Consider the following 15,374-nt stretch of genomic DNA (forward strand, 5'->3'; position numbering starts at 1 on the left):
TAAAGAAGTCTGCATTTTCATTGAAAAAAATCAGGTAGCATGTAGAGCAGGATGTTGCAGATGAAACCAAAACTGAAGCAGGCAGAACTTTTATATTTTTCCTTACTTAACGAGGGAGGAGCTGGCTGTGTGTGAAAAATCCAGTAGTTCCATAGTTTGTCAGCTATATAGACCAGCTTGTCCTGCACTGACAACCAAGCCACCTTTAGTCAATTACATCCCTTTTCTTACCCATTCTGATGCTCAATTTGAACCTCTGCAAGTTGTTTCCCCCCCATGTCTAGATACCTAAATGCTTTATGACTTTTCTTGCCGTGTGATTGGCAGATTAGATGATTGTGTTAATCAGCAACTGAATGTGTGTAGGAAGTAAAAGAGCAAGGGAATGTATTTTGTGATTCAAGATTACAGAATCAGGTGCTCCACTGGCCTATCTACTAATCTCCAGACATGCAGGTAAAACATAGACAAACCAGTTTCAGACAATGTGTGCAGCAGAAATATGCATGGCAGTTGACCAAAATAAAAGGACAACTCTCTTGTTGTCAATATCAGGGGCACTTTAATGCATTAGTAACAACCTAATAAGGTAAATAATATACATAAAATATATTCAGTGGTCGATTTCTACAGGATTTAAATGCAAATTAATCAGGATATTAAATGTTACGTTTTGTTTTGAGACTTTTTACAAAATCCTTACATACATTTATTTTATAATAACAGTGCAACAAACAGTCAGAACATTAAAACCAGTTTCTTTCTGTTCGGTAGCTCCAACAGCATGGATGCAGGTCGTCTGTGGGATGTTGGCTGTTTATGTTGTGGGTCCTGAGGGCAGTTAGGGTTGGGTCTCAGGGAATTGTCTCTGATCAGATCGGCGCTCATTGCGCTTTCTGAGCTGGGTTTAGGGGATCTGGAGTAGATATGACATCACAAATGCTTGGACCTGAAGTTTCCTTGAAATGGAAGTGTATAATTTCTCATTCAAGTGGTTCTAATGTTGAGGCTGATAACAAACTTATGTCAGTATTAAGTGTACAATTAGCACAAAGTTGTGTAAATAATTATTCCAAAGCAGGCACACAGTAGTGATGGTGAACTGTGTCGAGCAGCTTCTTTGCTGCCTACAAGTCGACAGAGGAGCTGATGTGTGAAACTCAGTTCAGGTGATGGTGAGCAGAACAATGATCAGAGAGGATACGTTTGCAGGGAAATTCTTACAACAAAATAAAAAAACAAAAAAACACTTTCCAAATATCCATCCATCATGATTCATATTCACCCAGTCTTGTAAAATCCGGTTCTGAGCTGCTCTAAAAAAATTTTAACCATATAATTAAACCTGCTGAAAACAGTACCTGATGAACATGATCTTTGGTGGTTTGTCTCTTCGGTGCAGAACATTCAGAGGCCCCATCAGACTTTACAAACATTCAAAAATCTAGAGCTTTACATTTTGCATCAGTCTTTTATAACACTTCATTTTAAATGTGTCGTAATTGTGCTGAGTCACAGTAGAGGAGCAGAAAATGTAAGATGTTCCCAGTTTATTTGGATCCCATTTGATCATGCAGCACAAAGACATAACAAACTAGAGCGCAAAAAAAAGTTCTCTGTTTTTCATTAATTCTAATCTTTAAAATCCACAAAAAAGATGCAGTAGACACAGCAGCTATTCAGCTGATGTGTCCCCTAAAGGTATGTAATTCTTTCTCTGTAAATACAGCTGGTTTTCAGGTTAACTACAAGAATAGAAGAGTGTTCTTAAGACAGACGGGTCCAAATTTAAACTTTTTGGATAGGGTGTAAAATGCCCGCAAAGTCAAAGTTGATGGGAAAAAGGATAAAAATAAAAAAAGGATATAAATATGCAACATTCCTGGAAGAAAACCAATAAAAAAAAAAAAAGCTGAGACTGTTGTTCATCTTCCAGAGGGGCATGAACCATAAACATATTGCCAGAGCTGTAGTGGAATGCTTTAGATCTTAGCATATTCAGGTGTTGAAATGGCCTAGTCAGAGCTCTGACTTATATCATGCTGAGAATGAGAAGACTCAATAACTTAAGTTTGCAGAGCCTCTCTATCCATTCTGATTGTGTAGCATGAGCTATGTCGCCATAAAAAAGGACACACACTAGCCTAATGCAGCAAAAGGTGGTTCTGCAACATATGAACCCAGATTAGCTCTAACTTTCAGATTTACATCTGTAAAAACCTTTGAAAACCATGTATATTACCTCTTACACATATTTTCTTTGCTTTCAAAATCCTGTATTGCTCAAAGACTTGGAGCTTGTGGTTGCAATATGAAAAAAAAGTGGAAATCTTAAGAGGTTGTGAATATATGCCTTTGGTCCGTCAAAATGCTTCCTCTGAAAAACTGGGACGGATTACAGGGTTGAATAAAGGTGAGACCTTCACCTTCTCCAACTGTGACCCATTATTATACATTCAGAAGACTGTGTTGCATATTCTTGTGAGTCGAAACTTTCTTTCCACTGATGCATCTTTAGTATCAATATTTTAAACACAGATCAGAAAGCTGTCAGTGTTATAGCTTCAGACACACACCTGCTTCAATTCAGTCTGATAGCTTTACTTTTTTCTTTGTTGAGGCTTTGAAACTAGCTCTTAAAACTCCAAACTGGATTACAGTAAAAAAAAACATTTTTAAACAGAGGAAAAATTAAGACTTCATAAGCAGCAAAAAAACAAAACTCTCTAAAGTTCAAAGGGTTCTAGTTCTGCATATCACCATGCAGATATGAATCATTAGAGCTTTAAAGAGGCTGATCGGTGAGCTGAGAGACAAAATATCAGCGTGTCTGAGAGGAACATTACAGAGAACCTTGGAGGAAGAAATCATGCTTCCAGCTGGCATAAAAGAGGAAACAATACAAACTGCAGAAGGAACATTTCAAAATAAAATACTTTACAACAAGCATCATTATAAGACCACTTAGAACAGCCGTGATGGTTCAGTAATGAAGTGAGAATAAAGCAGCAGTATCTGAAGTGTGATCTTAAAGAAACAATAAAAAAAAATTAAAAAAAAAAACCATACAGGAACTATGATTAAAATGAACCAGACACTTACTTTGAAAATTGATAACTGAACGATCGTTTATGTTTATGTGCCTGCAAAAAGGCAGGGATTTATTAAAGACAAAAAATAACAATTTAAGTTAAATTTTCAGAAATTTAAATTTTATCGATAAACTGTTTTTCCAATAAAAATGCCCCTGATGGTGCCTTTACCCACCTGTTTTAACAAAATCTGTTCATTATTTCTGTAAAATTACAACACATTTTATTCTCTCTGATATCCCTACATCTGTGTGAGTCTTTGTTGTGACTGATTTGTGTAATTATATTTTAAAACAGCAGCTTTTTTTATAGTTTACTCTGAGAACTTTATGAATCTGCAAATTTACATTTGTTGACATTGCTTACATCAAAGAAAAATGGTTTCTTAAAATATTCTTTGTTTTTGTTTTTTTACAAAAGTAAATAAAAAAATGAATTCTGTCAGACAAGAAGAATAAAGCCTTCATATAAGCTGGAGTGAGTGACGAAGAGGAGGATGGCAGCTCAGCTCCGGTTCCTTCAATGCTTTTATTGTGTGTTTTAGTTGGGCTGTGCGTGCGTGCGCGTTTATCGGTTGAGCAGCAAGCTCGGCAGCGTCTTCAGGTCCATCTGAGGAAGAACCATGAAGGAGTAGAGCAGCAGCCACAGCAGCAGCAGCAAACATAGCTCCCAGTTCTCCTTCCACCTGCAACCAAACAAAGGATCAGGATCAGAGGGCTCAGAGTTTAGAGGGAAGGAGCCAGAAGAGGTTAGAAAATCAAGCAGCAGTTGTTAAAAATATCTAACTGTGGAGATAATATGATTTATATTTAGGTCTCTCCATAAAACTGGATTAAACCAAAAGGCTTTCAGATGTTGAGGAAGGTTTGGGAGTCTTATGCCCCTTTCTGCCTGTAACACCAATTTATAGTCGTTGCTTAAAAGAATATAGTGGAGAAAAAATGTGGCCATAGAATGGCAAAGCCCCTAAAGAGCTAATATGTTATCACTTGTTAAAAGCACTTTTAAATCTTAAGAGAAATATCTTTAGCAGTCGTATTCCTTAGCAGTATTCTAAACACCAGTCTCTTAATCTCCTCGACTAATAGAAAGCTATTTTTTTTCTATTTGCAGAAAACAGAGAATATTAAGGAAACTATGGCTTAATAAAACACCCATTTATTTACTATACTGGCTTATCTTTGCAGGGTCGTTCAGGGAATGGAGCTTATTTCCATGGGCTATAAGCTGGTTACTCCCAGGACAGTTCCCCATTCTATCTCTGGGCATCAGTAAAACATGTTGATGTAGAATTTTATGAGGACAAAACTGATATGAAGACATATTTTCTTCCATCCTCACCCTATCACCGTTTCACTCTATGAATTTTAGCATCCAAGTCAATAAAAGGTAATTACACTGACCAATACAGCGGTATGCAGACTATGAATAAATTGCATCTGAAATCCAATACAGTTTAATACTGCATGTAGGACTGTGATATTGCACACATTAGAACCAAATAAACAGCTGTAAAAGAAACATTTCAGCATTTTATAATGTGACTGCACCAAAAAATAGATTCTGGCTATTCAGGGATTATTCCCAATTCTTGCTTGGATTGATCACTCTTCAAATAACATTTTAAATAACACTTCTTATAGTAAATGACTCAAACAGGACCAAAACACTAACACATTTGATCTAAGTTCAGCAGAGCGATGGTATACAGAGTTACAGTGCTGGGATCATTGGAATTGGTCGCTGGCGTAAAAATAAACTGAAGAATGTGCGATGAGAAATAGTTCTGTTGGATCCTTATTCCTCAGAAATATCAGTAAACTATGTGTCACACCAGGTTGGTGTCTATTGGATGGATTGTGTCATGAATAGGTGTCTAGCTCGTTTATAAGTGTGCTTAATCGCTCTTTAATGTCACAATGAAAAGACATATGCCCCATTTTATCAACCTGGCCCTTAAGAACAGTAACTATATTATCATTATATTCATATTGTATTATATCCATTTTGCCCTGCGACGGACTGGCGAACTTTCCAGGGTGTACCCCGCCTCTCGCCCGTAGACACCTGGAGATAGGCACCAGCACTCCTCGCGACCCCATTTGGGAAAAGCGTGTTAGAAAATGGATGGATGGATTATATCCATTAAGGCTGTCCTGTATTTCCCATTCTTTTTTTTTTTTTAGCCCTGTGAGTTATGCAATGTAGATATTTACCATCCTGACATGAAAAAAACTATCTAAAATAAATAAAGAAGTAAACATGTCTGTATTTTAAGGTTTAAAAATCTTTTTTTGGGATAAAAAAATTCCTTACTATTCCAAACCGACTTTGATACAGATGTCACCTGATATGAATGTTGACCATTACCATAGATCGTGATCTTTAATTTTAATATTTTCAAAAAAATCACCAAAGCCAAACCGGTTTCAGACAGCTGTTCAGAGAAACTTAGCTGTAATTGTTCAAAATAAACCAAGAGGGCTCTGGGTTCTGTTCCAATACAGAAATGGAACTGAATCAACGGGTAATTATGGAACAGTTAGGATCAGTATGGCCGATAAACACTAGAGGTACATTTTATTATCATGATGTATGTTTGTCCACCTGATGGATACTTTAACCTGCTCAATGCTACTATGCAAGGAGTTCAAACCCATCATATGTCTGTAGATGAAACGTGGTGAAAATTAAAGCATAAAGATTTTCTCACCACAAATCAGAGTCTTCAGGTTCAGCCGTTCTGGGTGCAGCTCTAGGTTTGTCCTGTCAAACAATTATTACTGTTATTTATGATCCATGTGGTATGAGTGCAGCAAAAAGCCCAGAGAGGAGCAGCCAGAGGATAGGACTCACTGTGGACTCGGAAAGGCGAGCTCCTTTTCTGTGTCGGAGTACTGGAGCGATGTGGGTCTCATTTGGTCTGATGGAGTCGATCCTAGAAGACAAAATCCATCAGTTCAGGTCTCAGAGAGACAAGAGTGTCAGACATTGCTGGAACCTTTAATGAAAAGACTGTTTTATTGACTTCTCTGCCTGTCCTGTTTATTTCCCTGCAGATTTACAGCAGCTTGGTGGTTCTCAGAAGATTTAGTTCAGTTTCATTCAATTTTAATTGGATTTGTGATACAGGGGACGTTTAGTCCACTGTTATTTCTGTCTGTGGGTGAATGATCACATGCAGCCTGGGAGTTTTATCTAACTTCTCTATAACAAGAAAAAAACAACAACAACAAACTCCTCAGTTCCTATAACATCCTCTCTCTCTGTTTAAAAAGATATAGATTTAAAAGGATGCAGATATAGATATTAGACACAATTGTTTTTCCATAACATTATTCAGATTTTAAAATCCCACCCAAAAAATACCAAACCTTCCATGTAGAAGTCCTTCAACACCTTGCAAGACATCCATTTATTTTCCTGCATCCTGAATGTATTCAGAATGAACCCCTTTCAGAGAAACAATTACAGAACCTAAAAGGCTGCAGCTAAAACGCCTCAAAGCTCTAACAGAATCAGAAAAAGAGGTCTGATGTCTGACAGCCTGAGGGATTATAAACCTAAATCCAACTGAAGAACAGGAACCCAGTTAATCCGTGATGTAAGAATTAATTGAAGCACATTAACTATAATCCTGGTCTGCTGTCTTTGAGCTGTGATGATTCGTTCCTGCAGCCCTCTGAGATATTTGCTCTCAGTACATTTATGGGAACTTGTGAGCAGACAGAGAGGATTTGGGTCAGAATGGTCCAACTGCTCTCCCTCGGGTCTGGTCTGGTTCTCACAGTACCAGAATAGAAGCCCTACCTCAGAGGGCCTTCGTTGCTGCCTGCTTCAGAAACATCAGCGGCCTGCACAGCTCCGATCGTCACTCCGCACATCACACACTGCTCCTGGGATGGAGACGAGTCGGAAGGCGTCTTACGGGAAAAAGAAGAATCATTCAGCCAAATAATAACTAATAAGATGGAGCAGAGAGAATCAGAAAAAGCTCAACAAAAACCTTGAATTTAAAGCTTCTAAATAATCTTGTAAAGAGGAAATAAAGTTGATTTTATTGTATTTTCTTTCAGCTTTAAACATGTTTACCAGGTTCAGAGAGCTAATTGCAACCAAAGTAACTCACAGCTTGTTGTATAACACAGGCACACCCACGCAGTGTCATTTGCATACATTTGAATGTGGCTCAGCAGCTAAACAAACCAGAGAAGCTGATCCCGATAACTTAAATAATTTGTAGAATAATAGAACATGTGATTTCTTTGAATGTTACGGATATCCAGAACCTTTCTTCAATATAAATATTGATCAAATCAGAGAACGGCTCAGAAACTCACATGTTCATGTTCTCCTCCTCTCAGGAAGTCATCACCCAGCAGGTCCTCTGATCTGTCTGAAGGTGGCGCCGGTTCCAGTGCGGAGACGCTCAGAACTGATGGCCACCTCTGCATCTCAGTGTCAGGCGGTTCTGGAAGAATGGACTCCTCTTTGTCAGGGTAGAACAGGTCCATGGGTTCTATTCGGTCGCCGACCAGGTCCTCTGTTGGAGAGCTTCTGTGATAGTCAGACGAAAACTGGTCCAAGTTTCTGGATAATTCTGTTGGTTCAGAAAACGGCGTTGCTATTTGACCATTCAGCTGCTGAGAACCTGGATCCAGAATGTTCTGAAAGCCATTAAATGAGTCCATATGGTTCCCTGGATGGTCCCAGTGTCCATCAGAGTCATTCCAGCCGTATCCATCAGGCTGGTGGTCGGAGTTGGTAGAAGGATGCTGAGCCGAAACATTCTGTTTATCCAGGAAATCATCACTGTTACCTTTTGAGTTTGTCCCAAAGCTGCCATCCTGGTCAATCGGATCCCTTGCAGAGTCACTTTCTGGGTCTCTCATTGGTTTAGTATGTTTTGGTATTAAACTGGATGGATTCTCTGGAGGTTCTTGTACATCATCGTTACTCCCAACACTGTTCTCCAGACCTTGAGAACTCCAGACTTCTGAATTTCTCCACTGATCGTCATGCTTGTCCTGATCCAAAATTCCTGGATAAAGTTCTGTCTCTTCGTCTGGTTCATCTGGCTCACTGGTGATGGAGATTAGAGGAATGTTCAGACTTGGTTTGAATGCTGTGCCCCCATTGAATGAATGCTTATCTAAAGTTTCTGTGCTGCTGCTTTCTTCACACTGTGTGGAGTCTCTTAAAATCTTTAGGCTTCCATCTACGTTACCATTCCCTTCTTTTAAACTATCTGAGTTCATTCTTACATCTTCTACTTCATCTTCTGGAGCTGCATCAGTTCTCTGACCTCCATTGTCCTCCTCAGACGTCTGCTCTAGACATTCTGATTGACCGTTATACTTTCCATTCTGGTGACTTTCTCCTCCATCCTGTTCTCTCAGATGGATTTCTTCAGCACGGTTTTCGTCATCAGGAGGTTCAGTGGAGAAGATGGGCTCAAACCTGTTTAACTGATCAGATTTCTTAAGCAGATCTCCAGAAGCAGAGCTGTCCAGACTTTCTCCTTCATAGAGTTTAATCAATGGCTTTTGTTCTCTGGAAATGTCCTCCTTTTGAAGTGGAGTTTCATCTATATGTTTGGTTTCTCTAAGATCAGCTGTTTGGCCTGAGTCTGGGTTCTGGTATAGAGTCTCAGCGTTCTCCTTTTCTTCCTTCCATTCTTCCTCTTGGTTTTTCTCAGTCTGCATATCAAATCTGTCCAGAGAGCTCCTCCTTTCATCAATGCATGTCTCAATGATGGCCTCATCGGGAGCTCTGTCCTCGATCGATGAGATAAATCCCTCGTCGTATGGCGTCACCTCCACCGGTGTGGCCCGGTAAACATCCCAGGCCGTCCCACTGTCATATAAGGAACTGTCACTGCGACTCTCAGAGAACCTGTCAGGGTTCAGCTCGCCCTCCATCCAGGAGTCCGGAGAGTTGATGGCAGAGTCACCAACCATCGACTCTGGTACCGATGAGGGGGAGTGCGTAAAGGACTCTTGAGGGGAACCAAAGTCCTGTAGGACATCTCTGCCAGACTCTCTGGTGTTCACGTCCCCACTGTTTGACTCGTCTTCAGCGTGGGGCGAGTCTGACAGGATGTCTTCACTCGACCACGAACGAGCAGCAGTCACCCTGGAACGTGGCTCCAGGACACATCTGTCCTCTGACACCGAGGAAATTAAGACTTTGGGAGGAGGTTGAGTGGTGTCCCTTTGGAACATGTAGGATCGCTGCTTCACTCTGCTTTGATAAGCTCCATTCCTCATGTGCTCCGAGTCGATGTCACGAAAGTTGAGTCTACCCATGGAGACACTTCGTTCAATCAGCTGGGAAGGTTCCTCCGACTGTCGGAAGGACAGAAACATTAACAGACATTTTCTTCAACCAGATTCAGAACCTGATAGAACCTACAGGAACATTTCATTACCTCCTGGATGCCGGGGAAGTGCTCCAAGAACTGGGAAACGTACATAATGATAGACTGCTCATCAGGAGTGTTTATAGCCATGTCTACGCAGGAAAGAAAGAAATCAGAATCAGTTTTATTCACCATGTTTGTGCCGAAGAAAGGGAATTTGAATTTGGTTTCTAACTTTCCTTCATAAAGCAATTGTAAATATAAATATACAAAAACAATTGTTGGGAAATAAAAATGTTATTTAAATATGTTGAAATTTACAGCTTTTATGCAAATGAGGATATCAATGTTAAATAAGTGCAATATCTGCAATGCCATAACAGCTGGGGGTGGGGGGTAACTTTTTCTGTGGAGATCAGTTTTAGTTAGAAACACTCTGCAGCGCCGACCTGAAGGTCAAATTTTAATCAGTTTGTGTTCGTTCTTCATAGATTTGAGCCATTCTTCTCCTGCTCTGCTGAAACCCTGGATGGAGGGAAGGTCAACCCAACATGGGAGACATTTGCACAGCAGTCATAAAGGAAACATGCACCAGTTGTTTTTTGTTTTTCTTTTTAAAGTTAACTTTTATTAATAAAAAAAAGACCCTTTACAATCCATCTAACTTTAATTTTAACCTGTTTCACTTTATACACAATGTGTCAAAATTATAACTTATTTTACATTGTCATGTACCCCATACTATACCCTTTACACTGATGCCTTTGTTTGTAATTTTACCAGCTTTATGAACAGTTTCTACTACTCCTTAAGTGTTTTCTACATCCATACATCCATTTGTGTTTTTGGTAAGCTTGTGTTTTCCCATAATGCTCTTATTGTCTTTTCTTTGCTACAGACACACCTGAAATTCCCCACTGAAAAACAATAAGATATTGTTCATCATCATACATCTTACACCATAGTTCCATTTGTCTGAACTTTAACTCTCTCTCATTGTGTCACATTGCCTTGCACCTTTCAACTTACTATACATTGCAAATAACTGCATCTAAGATACCTTCAATTTTCCAACACAATTAAGCCCAAAGTGCCACATTTAGATTTTTAAAATATTTTTCCTTTTTTTCTGATTAGAAACAAGGGAGTCCTCTTTCAATCAGTTAAATGGCCTGTAAATAGCACTTTTCCAAGTCAGGAGACTTGACCAAAGCGTTCTACACTACATTCAGTCATACACCCATTCACGCACACACTCACACACCGGTGGTGGCAAACTATATTGTAGCCACAGCTGCCCTGGGGCTCACTGACAAAAGCAAGGCTGCCATACACTGGTGTCACCAGGCCGTCTGACCTCCATCAGTAGACAATGTAGGTGAATTGTCTTCCCCAAGGACACAACTACATTGAAAGCCGAAGCCGGGGCTTGAACCGTCAACCCTTCCATTCCAGGGCAAACTCCTACACCTGACGCCACTGTTGCGCCCTCAAGTAAAGTCCCACATGGCCACCAATTGTGTAAAAGGTTTATCACCTTTAAAGAAAAGTAAGTTGTTTGTTGTAAAATACGAATGCTTATTTGTTTCACATTTATTAAAAATTGCAATGAAATGTGAAGGATGAATTTTCACATACTTGACAACAAATCTTAAACCCAATGCTATCTTAGAAACATTTCAACTTACATCTTCTCCAAGTCAACCGATTGGTTGTTTAGATCTTAATTTGGGTGGATTTGATTTAATCTAGAACAGATTTCCTCTGGGAAAGCCAGCTTTTTACAAATACAGTCTAAAAGACTAACAAGGATTTACGTGAAGACAGTTAAGATCTCTTACATCCAGGCCAGGTGGATCATTTAAAGTAATGGACACATTTATAAAGCTGTATATTATAGTATTATAGATGGAAAACAGTTGAAAACATTTTTTTAAAAAAACCTTGCACATGAAACTTGATAAGCCATCTTTCTCTCATCAACAGTTTCTAATTTAACCAGTTTCCTGATGAAACAGTAAAACATTCCTGCTCTGGTATCACCAGATTTTTGTGCTGAAACAGATGCAGCCGACGGTAGAGAGCAGAGGTCACAACTGGAGGAAACTGGTTCTGTTTCCAGTGAAAAGTATGCTGGCATAGCGCCAAATGGCCAACTTCTCAGCAGGTTGGAGGTTTGAAAGTTAAATCTGTTTCAGCTGATGATCTTACTTCCCTTAATTTAATTCTTTAATTGGATAAATTGCATCTACCACCTGTAATAAACAGATGCCTCGACCAATCTCATCCTGCTTTCCACTATTTTACTTTCTTTCTTTATTTAAAGTAGTTCTTTCTTTTCAGCCTTTTTTATCTTTGTTCTATGAATATAACCTACTGACTTCTGATAAGTGATAGCAGCTCTTATGTGTGATGAACAAAAAGATGATGCCTTCATGCATTCTGTTTTGGCTATTATCATATAAATCACAGCTACTTTGGGACGTAAGGCCTGTTTAATCCTCTCTTTCATGCTAAATCAAACCATGAATGGTTATTTTTAGTTGCCTTCAATGGGCCAGACCGACCAGTTTAAAAAAATGCAGAAACTCTGCGGGTTTATTGTGATTAAGGCTGTGTTTGACCTTGTTGTGTTTATGATTCCGTCTTATCAGAACATCAGGAAACATCAGGAATGTGTCACAGCAGCCAGCGGCTGATTCATGGATCAGGTATGTAAAACAGATTTTTTTACCCTCAGGCTCCAGCAGTCGTGGTATTCCCAAACTGTAGTGAGCTATCCTGAAGGCATCCTCCAGATTCTCCCTGGGGGTCCTTAACAGGGCCTTCCTCATGTCCACCAGACTGGAGTCAATGGATTTAATGACAGCCAGGAAAGCCAGACCACTGGTCCAGCTCTTCCCAAAGTCCTGCACAGCCACTCCATACCTAAAACATAACAGATCGAATCAGAACCCCTTTCATCAGCTGAGGTTTTACTAGTGTTAAAGGTTTACAGCCAACCCACTTCCGGGTTCTCCTTTGGATCCACTGCAGCAGCTTCTTGATAGCCTTGCTGTTCTCCCTCATAGTGATGGCAGCAGACTGTCGCTCCTCTGACGGGGAGCTGCTGAAGGACGTGTCCGAGTCCGAACTGGTGGGGATGGAGGACAAGCTGGACGAAGACGGGAACTGGCTCCGGATGTTTCCTGTCAGCTCTTTGATCTTGGCGGAGATTGAAAAGTTGGATTAGGTAAATTTCTTCAGTCAGATCTGATCACTATCCAGCTGGGAATAGCAGGTCAGAGTGAAGGAATGAAAGGGAGTACCTGGAAGAAGAGGATGATGTTCCAGATGAGTCCAAGGATGATGGAAGAGTTTCCATCAGCGATGTCGGCTGCATCGATGCTGACCAACTTCACCTGGAAAGACACATAAACCCAGCTTTAACAAAGAGACCAGAATCAGTGCAGTCACAGCCAAGTGAGTCGGAGACCTACATTTCTCTCCTCCAGGAAGGACAGCACCTTGGCGATGTTGTTGAGTCGGAAAATCCGATGGGAAGACTTCTTAAAGCCGTGGAGCTATGAGAAGGAGACAGAGAGCAGTTACACAGCTGCACGGCACATCATGAGTTTACACATAGATGATTAAAAACATCCGAGTCTGACCAGTTTACAGCCAGAGAGCTCCTCGAGCAAAGCCATGAGGACGTGTCCATCCTGAATATCCTGGAACAGATCCTGGATCTGTAGTGGTGGGTCACACTGTGGAAAAAGAAGGAAAAAATAAGGGAATTAATTTAGTATCTTTATTTTCTTTGTGTCCCAAATAATCTTAACATCAGAAAGCCAAGTCCTCTTTCTCCCATCTGTATCTCCATCATTTCTATTGGAAAACCATCTAAAGCTAATAAAGAAGACAGTCAGCTTAATTTACCATAAACCTCTCAGTTCAAGGTACGAAATTAACTTTCAGTTCAATGAGAAATATTTGATGCAGCTCCTTATTAAAGATAGTTTTTTTTTCTGTTTAGGCGTTAAAAGATCCAAGCATTCATTAGTTATTGATGCAATAGCAGTAAGCAGATATAAAGCGATATATGGTGAACACCACCAACTTTTTTTGAATCAGCTACTGCTTTAGGGAAATTAAAATTATTCACTGAACATTGGCTGAGTGGTACTGTAGGAGTGCAACTTAATATTATTCAGCAAATAAATAATAAATAAATATATCAGTTCTTTTTTCAATTAATCGGTTAATAATCAGATAGCAATAGGCTCTAAGAAATTAAACCATGTGAAACAAAACATTTTCGACTTGAGGTGTTCTGGATAGAGCATACTGACAGACAAAAACAAATTTTAACTTAAATGCAAAATGTTTAAATTTTTTTTTTAAATTTTTTGTATAATTACTGCTCAAGGTGGGTTACTTTGTCAGCTTAAGGTATGTTTTACAGTCTCTATACTCGTTAAGGATTAATTTTAAAAGATTATTTTAATAATCAATTAATGACGATTAATCCAATTAACTGTTTCAGCCATACTGAGTGGGTACTGAGTTAGATCCTTGATGTCATAAATGAGTGGATAATGTGAACGCTGGTTGGACATGGCAGAAAAGCAACATCTTAAATTGACTCTTATTTCAACCGATTTCTGAGAGGCCAACTCGTCAAACCTAAGTGCAGATAGTAGCAGTAAATGACCACACCAGTTCCCTCTCAGGTCAGATGACATCATGAAAGAGGGACTGTAATTCGAAAGGTCTAACTAGGCCTGGTCTATTAATTGCATTTTACTAATTATTTGAAAGAAAAAAAATCAATATGCAAATCGCAGAGGCATTCGATTTTTGGTCAACAATCAGCTCTGGAGAAGAGAACATTCAAGGCCATAAAAACATTGAAACCCCGTCATCCAAATATGTATATCCAAGCGGTTAATACTGAAGAAAATAACAAAATGTACATGTACACATTTGAGGAATTTGTTTTGCTGGTAGAGTGCTGAATACAGACAAGCAAAAAGATGGTAGAGCTGCAGGTAATAATTATTTTTGCAAAGGTTGATTAATTTCTTTCAATTAATACATTGAAAATTTAGATAGCAAAAAGTTGCTTGAAGAAGATTTTATACAGATTATAAACCAATATAAGCTAAGGTTATGCATCTTGAGGAGTTTAAACTCCCCAGATCCAATAAAGCAGCCAGTAAGTTATTTCAAAAACTATAGCTTGCACCATAAAGTTACTGATGAACCCAGAGTTTGATGACTGAATATTCTAAGATAATTTCACTTTGGATAAAAATCCTTCTGCTCTGAAACTTCCAGAAGCAGCAGATGGAGGAGCTCTGAGTTATGTTAGCAGGAAACAAGCAGAATGAGGTGGTGATGGCCAAAGATTTATCGTTACATCAGCGAGAGGAGCCTGAGACAGCCCTCACACGGACCTGATGGAACATGGACGCTCGGTCGTAAAGAGGGGGGCTGAGAGGCTGGAACTTTCCAAGATGGCTGCAAACAAGTGTTTGATTGTTTAATTAGTGGGTCAGAGCTTTGAGAGCAGGCCAAACACACAGAGGCAGAGAAGAGAGGATTATTGTGTTCCAGGAGACAAAAGAGACAATCAGACGCTGAGACTCACTGTTTACAAATTAAATGGAGAACAGAGACTGCAGAGCCTCGAAGGCCACAATAATAATAGTAACCCAATATAATGCGAGCCCCAGAATAAATAGAGCACCGGGACGAAGAGAGACAAAAATAGGAATGGAGGCTGCAGGGGATAAACACAACCATCAACACATAACTTACAGCTGCAGTTTAATATATAGCCGTTTCCCTGAATGTTTATTCAGAGCTTCTTTAATATTATGGCTGCATTTATAAGGAGGCAACTTTTCCAATAGTTGCTGATGTAGGAAAATGGAGTT

General features: G+C 39.5%; 1 protein-coding gene across 1 annotated transcript in view; it reads right to left on the minus strand.

The window, feature by feature from the left end:
* Nucleotides 1-1,862: 1,862 nt before the first annotated feature.
* The window catches only part of clmn (calmin (calponin-like, transmembrane)), a 36,776-nt gene continuing 23,264 nt past the window's right edge, over nt 1,863-15,374 (minus strand). Inside the window, exons 3-13 of the mRNA XM_015394698.1 lie at nt 13,104-13,199; nt 12,933-13,016; nt 12,762-12,854; nt 12,461-12,657; nt 12,188-12,381; nt 9,523-9,605; nt 7,433-9,439; nt 6,903-7,015; nt 5,949-6,030; nt 5,806-5,858; nt 1,863-3,777 (exon numbers count right to left, since the gene is read on the minus strand). Coding sequence (XP_015250184.1) covers nt 3,660-3,777; nt 5,806-5,858; nt 5,949-6,030; nt 6,903-7,015; nt 7,433-9,439; nt 9,523-9,605; nt 12,188-12,381; nt 12,461-12,657; nt 12,762-12,854; nt 12,933-13,016; nt 13,104-13,199 — 3,120 coding nt within the window. The 3' untranslated portion in view covers nt 1,863-3,659. The remainder of the gene's footprint in view (nt 3,778-5,805; nt 5,859-5,948; nt 6,031-6,902; nt 7,016-7,432; nt 9,440-9,522; nt 9,606-12,187; nt 12,382-12,460; nt 12,658-12,761; nt 12,855-12,932; nt 13,017-13,103; nt 13,200-15,374) is intronic.

This window comes from Cyprinodon variegatus, unplaced genomic scaffold (genome assembly GCF_000732505.1).
Source record: "Cyprinodon variegatus isolate N-32 unplaced genomic scaffold, C_variegatus-1.0 Scaffold704, whole genome shotgun sequence".
In the NCBI taxonomy this organism is placed as follows: Eukaryota; Metazoa; Chordata; class Actinopteri; order Cyprinodontiformes; family Cyprinodontidae; genus Cyprinodon; species Cyprinodon variegatus.